Source organism: Aquila chrysaetos, chromosome 5 (assembly GCF_900496995.4).
Source record: "Aquila chrysaetos chrysaetos chromosome 5, bAquChr1.4, whole genome shotgun sequence".
Taxonomy (NCBI): domain Eukaryota; kingdom Metazoa; phylum Chordata; class Aves; order Accipitriformes; family Accipitridae; genus Aquila; species Aquila chrysaetos.
Genome location: NC_044008.1, coordinates 66,260,546 through 66,278,865, shown reverse-complemented (window position 1 = coordinate 66,278,865; position 18,320 = coordinate 66,260,546). Strand labels below are relative to the sequence as shown.

The 18,320-nt window shown below is 35.9% G+C and overlaps 1 protein-coding gene across 4 annotated transcripts in view; it reads left to right on the top strand.

Annotated features, from left to right (window-relative positions):
* The window catches only part of TBCD (tubulin folding cofactor D), a 131,501-nt gene that overhangs the window by 83,897 nt on the left and 29,284 nt on the right, over window positions 1–18,320 (top strand). For all 4 annotated transcript variants that reach the window (XM_030013158.1, XM_030013155.2, XM_030013157.2 and 1 more), the window contains exons 24-30: window positions 5,389–5,420; window positions 7,568–7,630; window positions 8,071–8,147; window positions 10,469–10,550; window positions 14,256–14,374; window positions 14,803–14,894; window positions 15,771–15,911. In XM_030013158.1, coding sequence (XP_029869018.1) covers window positions 5,389–5,420; window positions 7,568–7,630; window positions 8,071–8,147; window positions 10,469–10,550; window positions 14,256–14,374; window positions 14,803–14,894; window positions 15,771–15,911 — 606 coding nt within the window. The remainder of the gene's footprint in view (window positions 1–5,388; window positions 5,421–7,567; window positions 7,631–8,070; window positions 8,148–10,468; window positions 10,551–14,255; window positions 14,375–14,802; window positions 14,895–15,770; window positions 15,912–18,320) is intronic.

Genomic DNA, 18,320 nt, shown 5'->3' with positions numbered 1-18,320 from the left:
CGTTTATTAGATATTTTGCTTTCACTTCTGGCAACAAAATAGCTGTCTTTTTGGGGACCGAATGGATTTTGATGCTTTGATCAAGTTTTTTTTAGAAATTGTGTTGGCCTGTGAGAGAGGGAAAAGGAAATAAAGCCTAAATGTGCTGTGATTTTTTTTTTTAATTATTATTATTTTTTTTAAGTTGTAATTTATAAATTTTAAGCTGGAAAATGGGTTGTGAGTTTCTTGATTGTCTAATGCTTAGGAGTCCATTGAATCTATAAGCACCTCAAGTCAAAAAAGATAAAGCCGAAGTACGGTAATGGAGACCTTCATTTAACTAACCATCTTACTTTGTTTAGCAGCTCTTGTAATGTCTTTAACTTGATTTTGAATGATGGCCACGAATTAGCCTTCAGTCAGGACACAGTCCAAGTTTTGAGTTATACTGCACAGTCTCTCAATTTTGAGTATACTTGAAGCAATCAAATATGTTTATGCTAATTGTAGAAAATCCTGTCCTCTACTGTATTAACATTTTTTTAAAAATGCAAGTATCTTTCTGTCTTCCTGTATAAGTCCTTTTCTGGGTTTACCATAGTATGGTGAAAAAGGAAAATACAAGTCCAGGCACATCAGTGTGTACTTCCTTCCATTAGTCTTGATTCTGACACATTTGATGCACTAGTTTGTCTTGAGGAGCTGGTTGGTATAAGTATTTGCATGTGCACTTCCAGTTGAGTATTGCGCAGTGAGCCTTATTTTCTGTATTAAATGGGCACTAGTTATAGCAAGTCATATGCAAACCATGCCACTTAAACAGAGTATTTTTCCGTTGTGCCTGTTTTGTGCTATACGGGTTATAGAGTTACAAAAATTGAGCTTTGTTTTATTTGCTTTAAACATTACATTTATACATAAAAACCTAAGACAAAAACTTGTGGCATTTGTTGCCTTAAACTGTCTTACTTGGAATAGGAAGTCAGTCTGCCAGTTTAAACATGGTGTTAATGATCAGCCTGATTTATGTTACGCTTCCAGTGAACCAGCATGGTTAGTATCTTTTTTTTTGTAGCAGACATATTTCTGTAGTGCATCTAAGACGTTGTACTAGTTCTGAATATGAAAAGTTCTCAAAACAGTATTTTTAATAGTAGTTCTGTTAAGATTCTTTAAAAATGCATCATCTGATGCAAGGTTCTTGACTGAATGTTCAGCTGAATAGATGTTCAGAATTTTTTTTACCTCCTTTCTTGTAGCCAGTTCCGAGTCTGATAATGTAGTTCTTAATACACAGAATTGGGTAACAAGATAATTTAGGGACAGATATGGAAGTGCTGCAGATAGATGTGCTGGGCTTTTTCCAGGTAGTTGCACTGCACTTCTGTATTTCAGCAAATGTTCTATTTATTGGGCCTTCAGGGTTCCCATCAGAGCTGGCTATGACAGGATGCACAGTGTTTGTTAGTGACTCCCACGCTGGATGATTCAGTGAGTGCAATGTGCTGCATGCTGAGTTTTGCTCTGATCTCATTCTTGTAACATATGAAGAGACCGGCTGTGTGTATTACACGGTCAGCTATGTGAGACGAGCAATGTTTTTAGAGTAGTAGTCAGTGTTAAGTTGGACTGTCATCTTCAGATTTTCAGCTTTTCCAAAAGAGTAAGGTAGCCTGTAGGTGTTGACAGGTGCTAGGCAAAAGAGAAACTTGTCTCATTTCAAAGACCTTTAAGGTTGCAACTAATCTTGATGGTTTCAGGGTAAATGTGTTTCTTGGCAGTCATCTACATAAAAGAGTTTTTAGGCATATTAATCAGCACATAATCCCAGCCTTGCAAGAAAGCTTGTCTTAACAATTCTTCTAAGTTTACATTGTTTTTTGCATCCAGTAGCATGATGGCTCTGGGAGATGGTACTATACTATGTTCTGAATAGTTATAAGGTGAAATTCTTTTGCTACTAACTGAAGTCACTGGGAGAAATCTTACTTCCATAGAGCCAGGATTTCACCTGTCGTCTTCTGGTGTTAGAGTACAATACTAAACATGTATGGTCAGCATATGAATTTACAGTAACCTAAAAATAAGTGTTTGTTGGCTTAGTACAATTTATTCTCTGCATCTTCAAGGGAAGACCATAAGAGCTTTATTAAATACACAGGCTTTTTCATCTATGCTCAGAGGTATCTCTTTCCTCCTCTGTGTACCTTCTGATAAAGCCATTTTGTACTTCCAAAGCCCAGTAAGTGTACAACCTAGACCTTTTAAGATACCTCAGTTCTGTTTGGGACAAAGAGTTCCCATGGAAAATAATAGGTTACTAGTCTTACGGAGATGAAAATACTTATTCAGCGGGTGTTTTTAGCTTTCTGAAAATTGAGTATTTGCAATTGAATCTCTTCAGCTATTCCAGTAGTTTTAACTTCAGATTCAGATGTTTATGAAAATGAAGGTGCTATTCAGTTCTAAACAGCTTCAGTTACTGTTATTTTATAATCTTAAAGATCAGTTCTGAACGTCTCACAAAAAGCAGGTTTTAAATAATTAAAAAAAAAAAAAAATCCACAAAAGTACCTTGAACTTCTATATGCACTGAAAACAGCACTGTCATTGGTTCTGATTCAGGCCTACATAATTTAAAAATAGATACCAGCATTCTTAGGTCAGTAATCTTAATTCATTTGTTCTACAAGGGATTATACGTTTTGATTATATTTTCCACAAATAAATTGTGACTCATTCTAAGATGTTTCTAGGAGAGAAACATTGCTGTGGAACCACACATAGGAAGGAGTGCTTAGGAGCTCATGGAACCTCGGCACTGCATCAGTCAATTTACAAATTGAATTAATAATTAAAACTTAAAACAGGTACATCTAATAAAGTGATGCAACTTGTGGATGTGTCTTTGGAAGAAAAATGAGAGAATACTGACTGTACAGCAAAATTCAGAATCTCTGAATTAGGTAGATCCGTATCTTTTTAATTTAATGAAATACTACAGAGGGAGATAAAGTTAATAGAAAGATGCGCATCATGTTTGACAAACTAAACACTGACTGAGGAAAGATCTAGGATTATGATAGAATTCTCAGTTCTTAAAATTGAAATATGTATGAACTGTGGAAAGGGGAAAAAATTTTAGATATGTTGATGGACATACTGTGATGTCTAGGCAAGAAATAACTTGAAAAGTTTTGCAGAGAAGAACACATGGTATCGCAGTGCCTTCAAAGATAGTTTTCATTATAGTTTCTGCATTACATGGAAATCTTACTATGCAAATCACTGTCACCATTCTTCATTCGTGCACAGGGACAACAATCCTCAGTGAAGCTCTAAACTCTGAAATTAAATTGAGTTGATGTAATGCCAAAGGAAGGGATAGCTGTCAAATTATTAACATAAGAGTAGCTTTAAGTGGCCTGACTTCCTTATTGGCAGTGTGAAGAAGTGGAGAAGAGCAGCCTTTATGACTCAGTTCTTGCTTTGTAGTTTGAACAGAAGTCCGTATCTGAATCCTTACATCAGCAGACTCTGTTGCGCACCAAACAAATTTACAAGATCATTATTTTATACTCATTTGCAACAGACATAAGGCAACAGACAAAAGGCAAGGAATGGCTGAGGACAAAATGAAGGGAAAAGAAATGTTGAAGAGGAAGCAAGCCTTGCCACATCATTCTTCTATTTTTGCCGCTGTCTTGACTCCTTGCATTGCTTCTTTGTTTTCTAATTTAAATTTTTTAGAAGCTGGAGAGCAGACAATATGGCAGGAGGGTGGGGTAGATAATACAAAGACCTTATCAGCATGGGGATGCGGAATCTGCACTTGCTTCCTACAATGATAAAATGTGCTGTGGATTATTACATTGAGCTTAATATATTGATTGTCAAAAGGAAAAAAAATCCCAATTAAAGGAAGTGCTGATCTATGGCAAATGAGAATATTGTGGAGCTGGTGTCTCTGCATTACCTGATGAAAAACCAATGAAAATGTTGAGCAGTCAAAAACCCAGTGCATGTTACAGGAGGCACCTGCTTGTATGGAATGGAAAAACTTGTTTAAAATGTTTAGGCTTTTGAAGATCATATAAAAGGATAAATTGGAGAACAAAGTTCTAAGAGTTGTTAGGGTTGCTAAGTTTGCCTTCTGAGCATAGCTACTAATTTTATTGTGGGGAGGGAGGAGGAGAGGAGGGAAGAAAAGGCTTGAAAAAAAAAACAAAACCCAAGCAAATAAACAGAAAAGCCTTTGTTGTTCCTCCCCCTTGCTGGGAGTTTCTGCCTGAGCATGGCCATACAAAGAGGTGATTAAGGGTTTGGCACACCTCAGGGAGGAAATATTCCAGCAGAAGTAAAAGGAGAGAAGAATAAGGAGTCAATGGAGGAAATATCCAAAGGAAGGGCAGGGGTCAAAGGTTCATAAAATGGTAAAATTAAGCCACAGAGGATGACACTGAGCAGAACACCCCAAGCAGTGCTCATGGCACCTTGGGGATATCCATGTAACCAGCAAACATTGCTCAGCTGGTTGAGGAGACATCTGTCTGCCCAGAGACATGAGAGGCTAAAGAATGGAAACAGGCCCTGCTATTTCTAGGACGCTTCTCCCTCTCCCCACTTTCTGCCGAGTCTGAACTCCTCCTAGTGCTGTCAGTGGCCAGGCTAATGTTCAGATAGGATAACTGGGCTGGATAAGCCTGAGGTCTGAGCTTGTGAGACTATCCTTATGTAACGTGCACTTACTTCAGGAAGGTCAGAAGCATCTTGAGCCATTTGTTTCCCTTTTCTGATGTGTTGGAAGTTTTTACGCCCTCACTTGTGGTGATGAATGCAAAATCACCTGGGAGGGGGCTTTAGCAGGGAAGGAGATGGTGAAGAGAGAAAGGTGAGAAACTTTGCTAGGAAAGTAAACCAGTTAACATTTGCAAAAATGGGAACTGGTAAGTGAATTTTCTATTTAATGTTTCAGAGATGAAGATTTTGTTAAAAAATTGCATGTAATTGCTTTTTAGTTGCGTAAGACAGAAGCTCTTAGAGGCTGTGTGACTGAACAGTCCCGTGGCAAGTCCCACAGGTTTGGAATGCTTCTGAAGCAAGTGAAAAGAAAAGCAGAATGAACTTGACAGTCTTTATTATTCACATTAAAAATTAGAAAGACTGGGACCGCATTTTTGTAGAAGAAAGTTAAATATTCAGGAAGGATTTGTATAAATCATGCTGAAGTCAAGACAACAGTTGATTTAAAAAGAAGTATTTTAGAGTTGGTCAAATACAAAACTGCAGGTATTTTGTGATCTGCTTTCTTTCTGAAGTGGTTTTGAGGGGGTTTTTTCCTCACTAGGCAATGCACTCAGCCTGCTTGTGGTAGGTTATTCTGAAGGCTCTGTTTTTGCTTTGCAGGGGTTTAGGTGGAGAACTGATGAGACCAGCAGGTAAGTATCACAGCTGTGGTGTGAAAGAAGAAATGTGCAGTAATGAATTCTTCTGTTTACTTTTTTCCAGTTTGTTTTGCATATATTGTGTTGAATGCATAAAAAAAGTACATACAGTAATTAAAAAAATACAAAGTTTGGAGGCTGATCGGAAGACAGGTACACCAGAACATTGGTTGCCAGCACACTTGTGAATAACCCTGTTTGTGTAAGAGTTGGAGATAGTTCTTGGGTTTATGTCACACATTCTCTCCTTCCGTTGTTGCACACAGTGAACTTTCTTCGGGGTTGAATTGGCTTCCTTCATTGATTTACTCAGATTCCTCTCCAGAAGAGATATGATCTGTCCATTTAAGACAGATGCCATCAAGTAACTAATGATTTTATCTTAATACGTGTGTGCGCAAAGGTGAAGAATAAAGACCATATAAACAACAGTTTGTGAAAAGGGTGGTATCACAGAAAAGATGATAGGTTGTTCACATGGATTTTGAAGATTGTTATATACAGACCCACTGTAAAAGGGAAGGGCATTGCCGGAAAAAGTGCCCATCCAGGTCGCCTGGGTGGATAAGGAAATGGTGCCAACTTGAACTTCCTGCTCGTGGGTTGCATGAAGGAAGTGCTACGTAGGAGATTCTGGCTTTGAAGATGTGAAGCCATCCAAACGTAGTGCATAAAGGAGTTTCAGTACCAAGGTGGAAGAGTGATCAAATAGAAGGGGTGAAGTGGGCAAGGGGATTTCTGCAGCCTTTGAATGAGTTTACAGTCTTGTGACATGATAATGCAGGCTGAAAGAATAGGTAGTTTTTTAACATCTTTTAGCTTTTAAGCAGCTGAATATTTTTTAGTTTTGGAGAAGTACAAATGACAGTATTTTGGCATGATACAACTGTGTAGGTGGAATAAGAGAAGAATTGAAAATGTTCCACAAATTGTCTGCATGTCTAATGAAGATGATGGTCTCAACCACAATAGAGCATGAAGAAGCATAGAGAACTAAGGAGGAACCCTAAGAGACTTGGGTTTAGTCACATTGTACTTAACCTTGTCTGTGAATAAATATTAGAACAAAAAAGCTGACATACAATATTGAATGGAGTTTGAGCAGAGGGAGTCTGACTGTGTGACATTACCATAGTGAAGACTGAATTCAAGAGTAGATTTGGAGCCCAATAAGTTGATTATAAATGAAGAAGATGACCTGTGTACAGATCCCAAAGTAAGATTCAACGATTAAGTTGTGGGAAGAGAGGAAAACAAAAAGGTGGCATTGTGTAGTAGCTTGTTCTGTTCTTTCCCTCCTCTCCACCAACTCTAAAGCAGTCAGATAGTGAGTATGGATGTGTACCGATCTGTTTTATTTGAACTCATCACCAGGAGGTGAAAGATACTATATTCCTTAAGTGCTGAGTTTTCATTTGAGCAATGCGGTCAATCTGTTGTATAGTAAAAGTTTGCAGTGTTTACTGTGTTAATCTCTGTTCCCCAAAACAGCCTTGAAACACTAAAAAAATACTCTTCTGAAAGTGGTTTTGTAAGCTTAGAACTCATTTAAGTTTCTAGATTTAAAATAATAAGGACTTAATTATTAAAATGACATTTTCTCATATTCCAAGTATCAAAGGAAATAAAGCTGCATCCAGTTTTATAGCTACTAGCTCTGTGCAGTGGACAGATGCCACTCCTTGAAGATCCAAAAAATTGCTAATAAGAAGTAGGAAAACCTTTCATAGGTATTTGAATAGTTTCTTAGTGACTATAGTATTATGCGTATCCAAGTTGCTTTACTGTCAACATTACTACACAGCAATTTACAAACTGGTATAGAAACAGAAAGGTGGCTGATATGTACATATGCACCTTAAATGGCAGAGCGGGAAAAACATACCACCAAACAATGGATTTGCATGAATGATGGGACTAACTCATGTCAGAGGACAGTTACTGCATAGTAGCTTTTTTTTAATATAAGAATCACAAATGTAATTTCCTTTCACTTTCTAATTTCACATATTTTGGACTTCTATTTGCAGACTTTCTTCAATTTAAAATTAATACTAATGTAACTTGCTGTGATTGTATCTTCAAAATTGCTGCTATTTCTCTTTTTTATTTATCCAGTTATTAAATTTATTTCCTTACAGTCTGCACTTTAATTGAAAAGTTGTCACTATCAAAAATGCCATTTAGAGGAGATCCAATAATTGGTATGTCATATTTTAAATAACCTTCCATTATCTTAGTAGTTATTCATTAAGCTAAAGTATTAATGAATGATGTTTTTCAAAACAGCAAGATTAGCAAGGTTGGGTGGCCTAACAAATAAAAATTATTGAAAAGATACACAAATTCTGCAACAGATGGTGATGTTATCTGAAGATGTGTTTTGTAGCTGTTTACTAACCTTTTTTTTTTTCCCTGTCAAGTTTTCAGCATCACCAGAATGCAGTGTTTGTGCTACATACGTTGTAAACCAAACCAGAATAGCTATACTAATTGAGAATCACAACCTTGTTTATTTTGGAAAACCAAGGAAATACATCAATATGTATAATTTCTGGTCTTTATAAAAAATAAAACAGAGAACATTGATTGAAGTTCAGAAAGTAAGAAAAATGAATGCCATTTATATTCCTTACTATTTCAGGTGGCTGGCAGTGGTTAATAAATGACAGTCTCAGAAGTCTCCCTCTTGTTTCAAGTGCTGCACGACAGCATATAAAGGTACAATAGTTCCTCCTTCTTCATGTGGTCACATTAAGTACAGCATTAGAAATATTTTTGCTTTCCATTGGTGGATTATTTTCCATGGAATTTAATTGGTTCTTGAATATTTCTTTCTTAGATTGGTAAGAAGGGTTATATTTTTTAAAAATTTGAATTGCTCAAAATTCAAATGAATGGACCTTTTTGATTAATACTTGAACAGCTATCACAACGGTTGTTCTTGTATGTACATTTGGACCAAGTGATTGACAGGTGCTGGCATTGACAGTGGGCTGGCGGTGAGTAGTCTCTGATTGTTGCTTGAAGCTACTTGCTGTCATCTGTATGGTTACATTGATGTGACATTTTGCATCTGTTTTGGTGTACCTGTAATATGTGCAACATATGTTGATTTTGGTAGTTTCAGAGAACTTTTGTGAGAATTAAAAAGAATCTCTGGATGATGTCCTCAAGCCTGATGTACTGAGGGCCTTTGTTAACAGTGGGCACGTTGGTGTGATCAACCAGTTACTCAGGACAATGTGCTTAAATTTTCCATTAAGCTCTGCTGCAAATCCTTTTACTGTGCTCTCAAGCTACTCTAATTCTGAATATTAAATCCATTGATGGATATATTTCATGCAATTTTATGTACATGATATTAACATCTCCAGTTATTTGCCTTAATTTTCCCAAGTAATACCATGACAATTTGATCTTGCACTCTTAAAGGCTCTACTGAGTTAAAAAGACAATTTTTGTCTGCCCTTTTAGAGCTTATAGCCATCACAGAGACAATTTGAATGTAATATATTGTGTTCATTTTGTTAGGTTCTAAAAATAAGATAAAAAGCCATTGCAAGTATCTGGTAGCTCATCTTTTAAAGTCTTCCTTGGAAGACAGAGTAGACTAGAATGTATCCAAATCACTGAAGAAAATTAGAAGATGAAATTTGAATTCTTGGAATATTCTTTTGGTATTAGCAATTTATTCAAAGAGTTTGTATGTCTTATAACTGGAACTTCTAAACCAAGCTTAGAAGAACTAATTATAGACTTTAGAGATTTTTTACTTGTGTGGTAAACATTAATTAATGTTGAGCAAAGTATGTGTAGTAAATGTCAGTTCACACTTGATTTCTGTATATATTTGAGAGAAGTAATTTTTAAAAGCAATGCTTAAGACATTGAAAAGTAATCTTTTTTTTCCAAAATACAGTATACTCTTCCAATGTAACTTCATGCATTTAAGGCGAAAACCATTCTCTTTAGGAAGTGAAGGGTCTGAGCAACCTGATCTAGTTGAAGATGTCCCTGCTTGTTGCAGGGGCATTGGACTAGATGACCTTTAAAGGTCCCTACCAACCCTAACTATTCTATGGTTCTATGATTTACAGCAATTAGAGAATTCTGTATATTTTGCCTACTATAATGCCTGTGGTAGTCAGAATATTATTTAGATGAATACTGGTTTTCTTTCAAGTCCTTGATTTTGCATAGAGAACAAGTCTGAGGTGTCTTTGAGGGTAGAATGAATAGGCTGTACAGGATTCCTGTGTTATCATTTAAGATTTCTTGTACCCAGAGAACATGAGTATTAATAAGTATCGTTGCTATTAATATGGAGTGAACAGTGCATAGTTTTTGCACACTCTCAAATTTATTATAATTTTGGTCAGCATTATATTATTAGCTGAAAAGTATAATTCAACCATAAATTTTATGAGAAAACTTGTTACATGCTTTTTGAAATAGCAGCTGTATGACCGAAACCGCTCTAAAGATTAGGAGGTTCAGGCATAATATACAACCTTTGATCCTTTTCTAAACCAATTAAGATTGAGACACAAGGATTGTGATACTAGATATTTGGGGTTTTCTGTTTATAACCTTCAGTCCATGGGGTTTTTTTCTGTGTTTCCTTCCTATAGCTTTCTGGGGAAGTAAGGTTTGTTTCTTATCAATCTGGCATCAATACATTGAAGATGAAATAATGACTTCTGTATTTTGTAATACTGTGTCATCCTGGAGGTCTTTCAACTGAACTGAAAATACAGTTGATACATCACTATTAATGTCTTAAGTATTAATTCAGTTTACTGGTACTTTTTAAGGTATAAGAGTAGAATCTGTTCTGTTCTTACATAGGTTTCCTGTTCGACTGTTCTTAAACCAGTATTGGGAAGAAATAAAAAGAAAGTAAATGTCAGTAGCTGAAGGGAATGATTTTAAAAAAAAAATCCACTCTCTTTTTCCTTAACCTTTTAATTCTAAGCACAGTTATCATAAAGTATGACCTTAGTAAATATATCAAGTTCACAGTTTTGCCTTTGTTGCAGGAGTTTGCAGTCTCTGCACTGGCTGCGCTGTGTAATGAATATTACATCAATGAAAACGGAGAAGCTGATCCAGCTCTACAGGGTAATGACTCATGTTTACAGTAGAGGCAGAAAATATTGGCTGGACCTAACATGTACTTTGGAGGTATTGGATAGAATGGCGAGGAGCATCACTAATTTTAAAGGACCTTAAAATGCTTCAGGAAAGAATGATAAAACCAACTGAAAGTCTAGGAAATGTCTCGGCGTTTTTGCTTGTTTTAGACTGGAGGTGAATACAAGGTACCATAATAATGAATATTAGGAAAAACAGGTTGCTTTTCTATTCCATACTGTGAAACAAAGCAGCAAAGAATATGTGTTAGTGGCAAATCCTAAATTTTAATGAAGTGAGGCTTTTTCACATCGTATTTTGATAAACTGTGCGAGAGATTGTGGCAGACTTGAAGAATTGGTTAGTGATAAGAAGAGAAGGACAGCAAGGACACGCAGAGTTCTTGTAAATGTGCATATGAAACCTCATCTGTTTTGGATTTGGATCAGTAGTACAGGAGTAGGCTTAAACTTTGTTAGGAGCGTATGAATCAACATCTTTTTTTATACTGGTTTTTCTGGACCTTTCTTTGTTTCAAGTATGAAATTGTATCATGTCCATCAGAGACAGATTGCTGGATTGTATAGATAGATATTTTAAGAATAACAACATTTTTGTTCTTGTTTTTCTAAATATGACAGTGAACTTGTATATACTTAACAAAATAATGATTTGTTTTCCTATTTTTTGCCATTACTAAGTCATTCCTAAATCAGGTAACAGAATACCTTATTTACTTCTACTATGGTAGTTCCTAGAATGAACCCGACACCTATCACATATATAGTAACATGCAGTCCATGCCCCAAAGAAGTTATGGCTGATATGTAAAAGCAGCCTATCTTGATTTTTAAATCTTTTCTATATTGCTAAATCTCTATATTTTTGTTAAAAAAAAAAAAAATTCCAAAAATAGCCCTTTCCTTCATGCAGGTTGGCACTGCATGCCTGACTTTTTTGTGGGCAGCACATGTGATACGGTACTAAGGCAGATTAAAAAAACCCAACCTCAGGAAAGAGTAATGTTTTGTAAAAACCGAACACTTTGAGCAGGAGGAGGCAATGCTGAATCAAAGCAAGCAAGCTAAAAAATGAGTTGAAAGGTTAATAGGTCACATTTTATGTAAGGATGAAGTTTCAAGCTTATGTAAAAGTGGACTGGAAAACTTGGCCGGATGTCAAAATCAAGAAGGAGAGGGGATTTACTGGAAGAACACGCAATAGATGGCTGCAGCTGTTCTGATGCTGGACTCTTTTAGATGCCTGTGAAGCTTAATTGTTTTTTCCTGGATTCTAGGTTAACTTTTTATCTGGCTTGTGCTTGAAGGAATCATGGCAATGTAGCTGTGATGGTCTAGGGACGTAATTAGAGTGAGATTTGTAGATACAGGCAAAATTTTTCATCAGACTTTCTAGAATGATTTAGAGAATAGAAATGTGAGTTGGAAATTTTTCTGTTCTAAAAGATCTCTAGTCAGCTGTGTCTTGATTATGCTTTTATTTGGCCTTGTACTGCTCTAAAGCCTCTTCCACATACGGTAACAAAAGTGCCATTATGCATGCAAGCATCTTTTAAAAGAAAAAAAAATTGTGTATTTTCATCTCTGTGCCAGTAAAAACTATGTATTTCATGACCATTAAATTCTGTATGTTGTGGAATTGAAATCCACTACTAAAAATCCTCCCCATAATGTCTGACGTATGCATGTATGTGTGGAAGCTACAGTGCAGAAGACGTTCAATGACAATGCAGGTGCCTTAGATAAGTCAGTTAAAGCAGGTCTAAACGTGATTAAGGGGATTGGGGGCGGTGGGGAAGCTTTTGGTAAAATTTAACCAGTGTTTCACTATGGCTTGACAGATTAAAATGAAAACACAAATCAAAGATATGTTACTGATTCAGCATTTGAAATCTGTCCCTATAAGACTGCAATTTTATTGAATCACTCCTTTTGACTCTGTTTTCACCTTTTCTTTGTTTTATTTTTTCTGTCTTAAAATGTTCTGGTGTTCTGGTGTGGATTTGATGACTTCCTCTTTTAATACTATTTCAGGATGGGTTGTGTTGAATTAATATTGTAGATGCTTCATAGACCTGTTGTTTTATGAAGCTAAAGTCTCTTAGAAGAATATTAACATTTGCATTACCCTCGCTAGCATAATTACTAAGTAGTTAAAAGCAAAGACCTGCTCGTTTGCTAGTTGCCATGTCTTAATTTTATGTCATTTGGCTAAAATGTCAATCTTAAATTTACATCAATCAAAGGGAATACTGTCATAGTCTTACTGTCTAAGATCGTGTTGCTGTTTCAGCAAGTATTGCATCTTCCTATGGCCTCAAGACTCTATCTTACAGTCCCTGGTTTGGAAATTTTTAAATAATAGATGTGCTTATATGAAGGTATTGCTAACCTCTGGACAGGGAACTAGTTCCCTGATCTGAGGAACTAGTTGAGGCCTGCTGATTGCATAGGAACTTTAAAAAACAAAAAAAAAAGTCAGTCATGAGTTATGATTAATCTGTAGTTTTTTATGTTAACTATTCTTTCTTCCTCTAGCAAATATTGCTCAATCATTTAAATCTTAGATGATGGTAAGCAATGGCACAATTATGTAAACTTCCTAGGATCTCTTGATTCTTTTTCTTTGAGGATTAAAAAGTGCATATTCAGTAACGCGATTAATAAGACCACCTTTCTCCTTTTTGAACCAGAGTTCTGTTTATTGCAGCTATCTTGGTGGTTCTTAGAAGCTTTCCTGGAGTACGTTGTTTCTCTCTCTGCATTTTACAGAAGAGTTTAATATAGTAGCTGAAAAATCTGGTAAAGGAAGTATTGTCTGTTAAGTCTATGATAAAGACTACAGTAGAAATACATAGATAGATTCCTGACTTTTTTTTCTCTTTTTCATTCATCCTCATTTTCTTCTTTGTATCATTTCACTGCATTGTTGAGAATCCTTTTTCCATGCCCAGTTCAGTTTATTCTTGCGCCTTTTGTCTGTGCTACTGTTTGTAGAGCGATTGTCCCTGTTTTGTTATTTAACAGTGCACAGAATGTGAGCACAGCTTCCCTACTTCAAAACGGGCACTTCCTTTTGAGCTTTCTCCTGCAAAAAGCCCAACTTTATTTTTGTCATGTTATATAAAAAGTGATATAAAATTATCTCATTGCTTTGGTATGATCTGTGTGTGTGTTTAAACCCTGAGTCCAATTAAGACTTTTCTGGGGGAAAACTGTCGAATATCTGACCTTCATAAATCCAGAGACATCTCTTTCCTAACACAGAATACTTGTCTAATTATGGAAAATGATGACCTGTAAATATAAGAGAACTTGTTCCCCTGTGTTTGCATAGAAATTTGTGCTTACACTTATTCTTTGGATTTTTAAAACATTGTAGCTTTTTAAAATTGAGAACTTTGTCTCTCTGAATGACTAGGATTATTCTGTCTAAAAATCTGACTTCATATTTAGAATATAAGAATTCATTCATGTAACAGTGAACATCTTAAAATTTTTATCTTTTTTTGGTAGGAAATTAATGGTATTCTGTATTTTAGTTTAATGAATTATAAAATTTTCTAGCTGCTCTGTTTGGGGGATCTTTCCCTGTTATATTGTTTTGTTAGCCAAATATGTAATGATAATGATGTGGTAGTTGCTTTTCACTCTGCAACTGTATTTTTTCTAGATGAGCTGGTGACACAGTATGTTTCAGAACTACAAAACACAGAGGAAATGATTCGTTGTGGCTTTTCACGAGCACTTGGGGCCCTTCCAAGATTTCTGCTAAAGGGCAGGCTCCAACAGGTGAGAAAATACAGTGATTGTAATGAGAAGAGGACACATGGTATTTTTGAATGAAACCTATGATGGTAATCAAATAAATAATAATGATCATAATTAAAGGTCTTTGTGAAAGGGATTTGGATTCTAATATACAGTAACTCCAGAAAATCATCATGAGTTTAGCTTGTCATAGATTCTGATAATTAAAGTTTAGTCCTGCTTTAGTAGTGTTAATGGAAAAGCCAGAGATTGAATTATACCTTTGCCATGGAACATTTGTCCGAAGGGAGAAGTAAGGCAGGCTGACAAGTCCTGGTGAGAAACCAAACACTGTTGCCTGCTTGGTTCTCTCATACATGATTGAGCTCATTTTAATATGATACCTAAATGTAACATGTATCATAAATAATGCATTGGATTTAAATATCTCAATTTTTATATTTTTTCAGGTTTTGGAAGGTTTGAAAAAAGTTACCTTAATTTCCCCTGCAGACGTGAGCTTTGCAGAAGCCAGAAGAGATGCCCTGATAGCAATTGCAAAGTATGTTTGGTTTTGTCTAATTTTAATTCTTTCTCTAGAAGCTTTCTCCTGTTCATTCTGCTTTCTGTTGTGAGCTTGTAGCATGATTCTTGAAATCAAGCTACACTATGACATGCACATTTTTAGTGTGGGACTGTATGTATCTCCATTATTCAATACATCTTTGATTCAGAGGATTATCACACATCTGAGGATGGAGTACAACTCTGATGGTCGTGTGGGGTTTTTTAATCCATTAACTGACTAGCTAGGGTATATTTTATAGATCACCTTTCTCATGGGCTGCAGTTTAGTGAGGAGGAAGAATATATGTTTTTTTCCACTTTTTTAGTAAGAAGATTGAATTGGTTTAAAGAAGTTGTACTTTTTCTCTAAAGGAGTATTTTCTATGTTGACATGCCACAGTGTAGTTAGTGTTAATAGTATCATAGTATATATGGTCTTAAACTGTTACAGTGCAAAAACCCCATGTCTTCAATTTAAAGAAGCTTGTTAGTATCAAATTCAATGCACATTGTATTAGTCTTTTGCTCTTCTCACTCACTTCATTTTAAGGAGAGTTCAAAAACTGACAGGTACTTCAAGCATGTTCCTTTTTGTAGTAGTACAGACATAAAACCAATCTGCTTATCTGTTGATTTTTTTTTTTTTAGCTTGCCAGTGTTCCTTTAAACCGGAACACTGATCAGAAATCCTCAGGTCAAATACCACACAGTAGGCTCAGAAATATTCTTCATACTGTTTGTAGCAGATATTATAGGTGTTTAGAATATTTTATGTCTGGGGAATTTTATTAAGCAACAGAACAAAGCTATGATCTTAATGTTTCTCCTTGCTAGTGTTGTGGTTTTCCCCTCCCTTCTTCTCTTTTTAAAGGGTTTGCCAGACAATAGGTGTAAATGGAGAAGGAACTCGGGAAGAATATGTCTGCAAAGATAACGTTACTCAGATTTATGCTACACTACTTAGTGGTATGACGGACTACACCACAGACAGCCGAGGAGATGTTGGAGGATGGTAAGATGCCTTACAAACTGAGACTTAAACTTAGCTGTCATGTTCGATGACTAATTAAAAACTGATGTCTTTTCAAAACCTGTTCGAAATAGATAGCTCCAAGCTTTTGGAGATTTAAGTATAGGTTGAAATACACTGGGGGAAAGGAAAGGCTGACAAGAATTTGTCCCTTGCCTTGGAAGTTAGGAAGATGAGGACTATTGTGTTTTGAACTGGAGTTCAGTCTTATTCTGGTTTTGTGGATGACATAATTTTCTTTTAGTGACTATTAAGAATGTATTTAGTTGTAAAAAGTACAGAGATTTAAAACATTACTTCTGTTTCTTTGAAATAACACATTTTCTCCTACTTGGTGAACTCTCCTATTGTATGTTTGTGTTGTGGGGATTTTTTGCCAGGAGAGGGAGCAATTGCATAACGTGTTAGTGACAAATTTTCAAGGCTAGTGACTCTGAGATGGATGAAAACTTTATCAATTGTGCTGTTGTATTACTGACTCTTTTGTAAGTTTAGGGTTTCAATTATTTCAGCTATGAGATTGCAAGCATAATTAAATCATAAGTCTGTAGGAATGTATCTACTAATGTGAAGTCTATAGAATAGGTATAATATTAAGTCTGCAGCAGTCATATTTCTGTGACATTCTTCAGTCTTCACAGTTCCCTTAATATATAAATAAGATTCAGTATATAACACAGCATTCATCTGAATATTCTTTCAGTAACAGTGACCTGAAAAGGCTATTTCTAAATTGATGAACCAAAGCACTATAAAGGCTTATGCTCTTCTTGGGGTTTGTGTTTAATTTCTGAAGAAGCTGTAATTGGAGATGTAACATCACTTACTGATTGGAAGTTCCTGCAATCTTTGAATGTGGTAGACAGAGCAGCAATGAAGGTTTCATGTTATTCGCTTCTACTATCCTGTAGTTACAGGGTGAGAAAACCATGTGAAATATGGATCTTAGGGATCAAATGAGTACTAAGGAAACATACAGGCTGTCTTGTCAGAGTGCTTTTCTGCATGTGTTTATAAACACAAATATGCCCAGCCTGAAATAGTACTTGTTAATAAAAAGTATTGAATTATCAGAATTCAGGAATAAATACAGTATCTGTAGATTTATAATATATGACAGTTTTGCTGCTATGTAGAAGGCTCAGAGCAGTTACACTTAATCCTTGTATAGAGAAGCCATAAACTAAGTAAATGAATGTGATAAATTAATTTTAATTGTCTGTTACTTGTTGGAAATTGATTTTGAGTAAGATGCTGTTTTTGACAAAGACTTCTTAATTTTATTGTCTTAATCCATAACTATAATTCAAAAATATGCAGATATATGTTGCTTTTAGATACGATTCTATACATAAATTATCAGCCCTGTTTAACAGTACGGGTAATACTGTTTGTATGGTATGGTAATATGTATTTGACTTGTCTGGCAACTATATGAAGCGTTTCAGGATACAGAGATGCGTGTTCAGGATTTTAAGTTAACAACCTGTTGATTGTTCAGATCTAGTATCTGACTATGCTTTTATTACATTCCAGGCAGTAAGTAGGGAGTGCCTGAAAAGTACTGGTATGAAATAATTTTGTTGGTTGAAAAGATTTCCTTATTTTCCCAGTTTATTGAAGAAGCTCTTGTCTAACAGTGCTGAGTCACATGAAGGGCTTTGGTGTTTATTTTCAGTCATATCCTTGCAGAGTGTTTGTATGAAGTAACTGTTTTAGACATTTTTTCAGTCACTGTCCCCTTCTTTGAAGGGTGTTTTCAACAGTAGTGTATGAACATGAAACCTAATTTCCTTTTAATTTAATTGAGTGGCATCTACTATATTGTAATTAGCAGCTGTGACTCAACAGGTGAGGAGGGATAGAGGACTACTGAAATGAAGGGCTCCAAACTAGCTATGTTGTGGCTATAGAAAAGCTGGCAGAGCTCACAGATGATGGTTGCGACCTGTGATGGTAATTGCTGACTTGGGAAGGCTACAATGGGCGAGACGTTAGCTGGACCTTCTAAGGGAGGATGTGCACTCCTCCTTGCTCGTCATACTTCTTTCTGTGGCCAAAACAGTCTCAGTCACTTGCTTGCTCCCTCCTCCCTGCTGCAAGCGAAACAGTCCCGTTCTGAAGCATTGGCTGTATTCTGCTTCAGCAGCCATGCCTTGCATGCTGATCGCTGTTCAAATCCGGTATAATAATACATGACGCCAAGTATGCATTGTGTGAGTTTGAGAGCTTTTTCTTTAGGCTCAAATTTTTGGTTATGTCTGTTTTAGAATTCTGTCCTACGCACTCTTGACTTTAATGTTGTTATTCTACTTGGTAGCCCCAGGTTTGCTTTAAAAACAGAAAATAAGTTAATTACAGTGGCATTGTCCCCTTTAGGATTGCTTATTA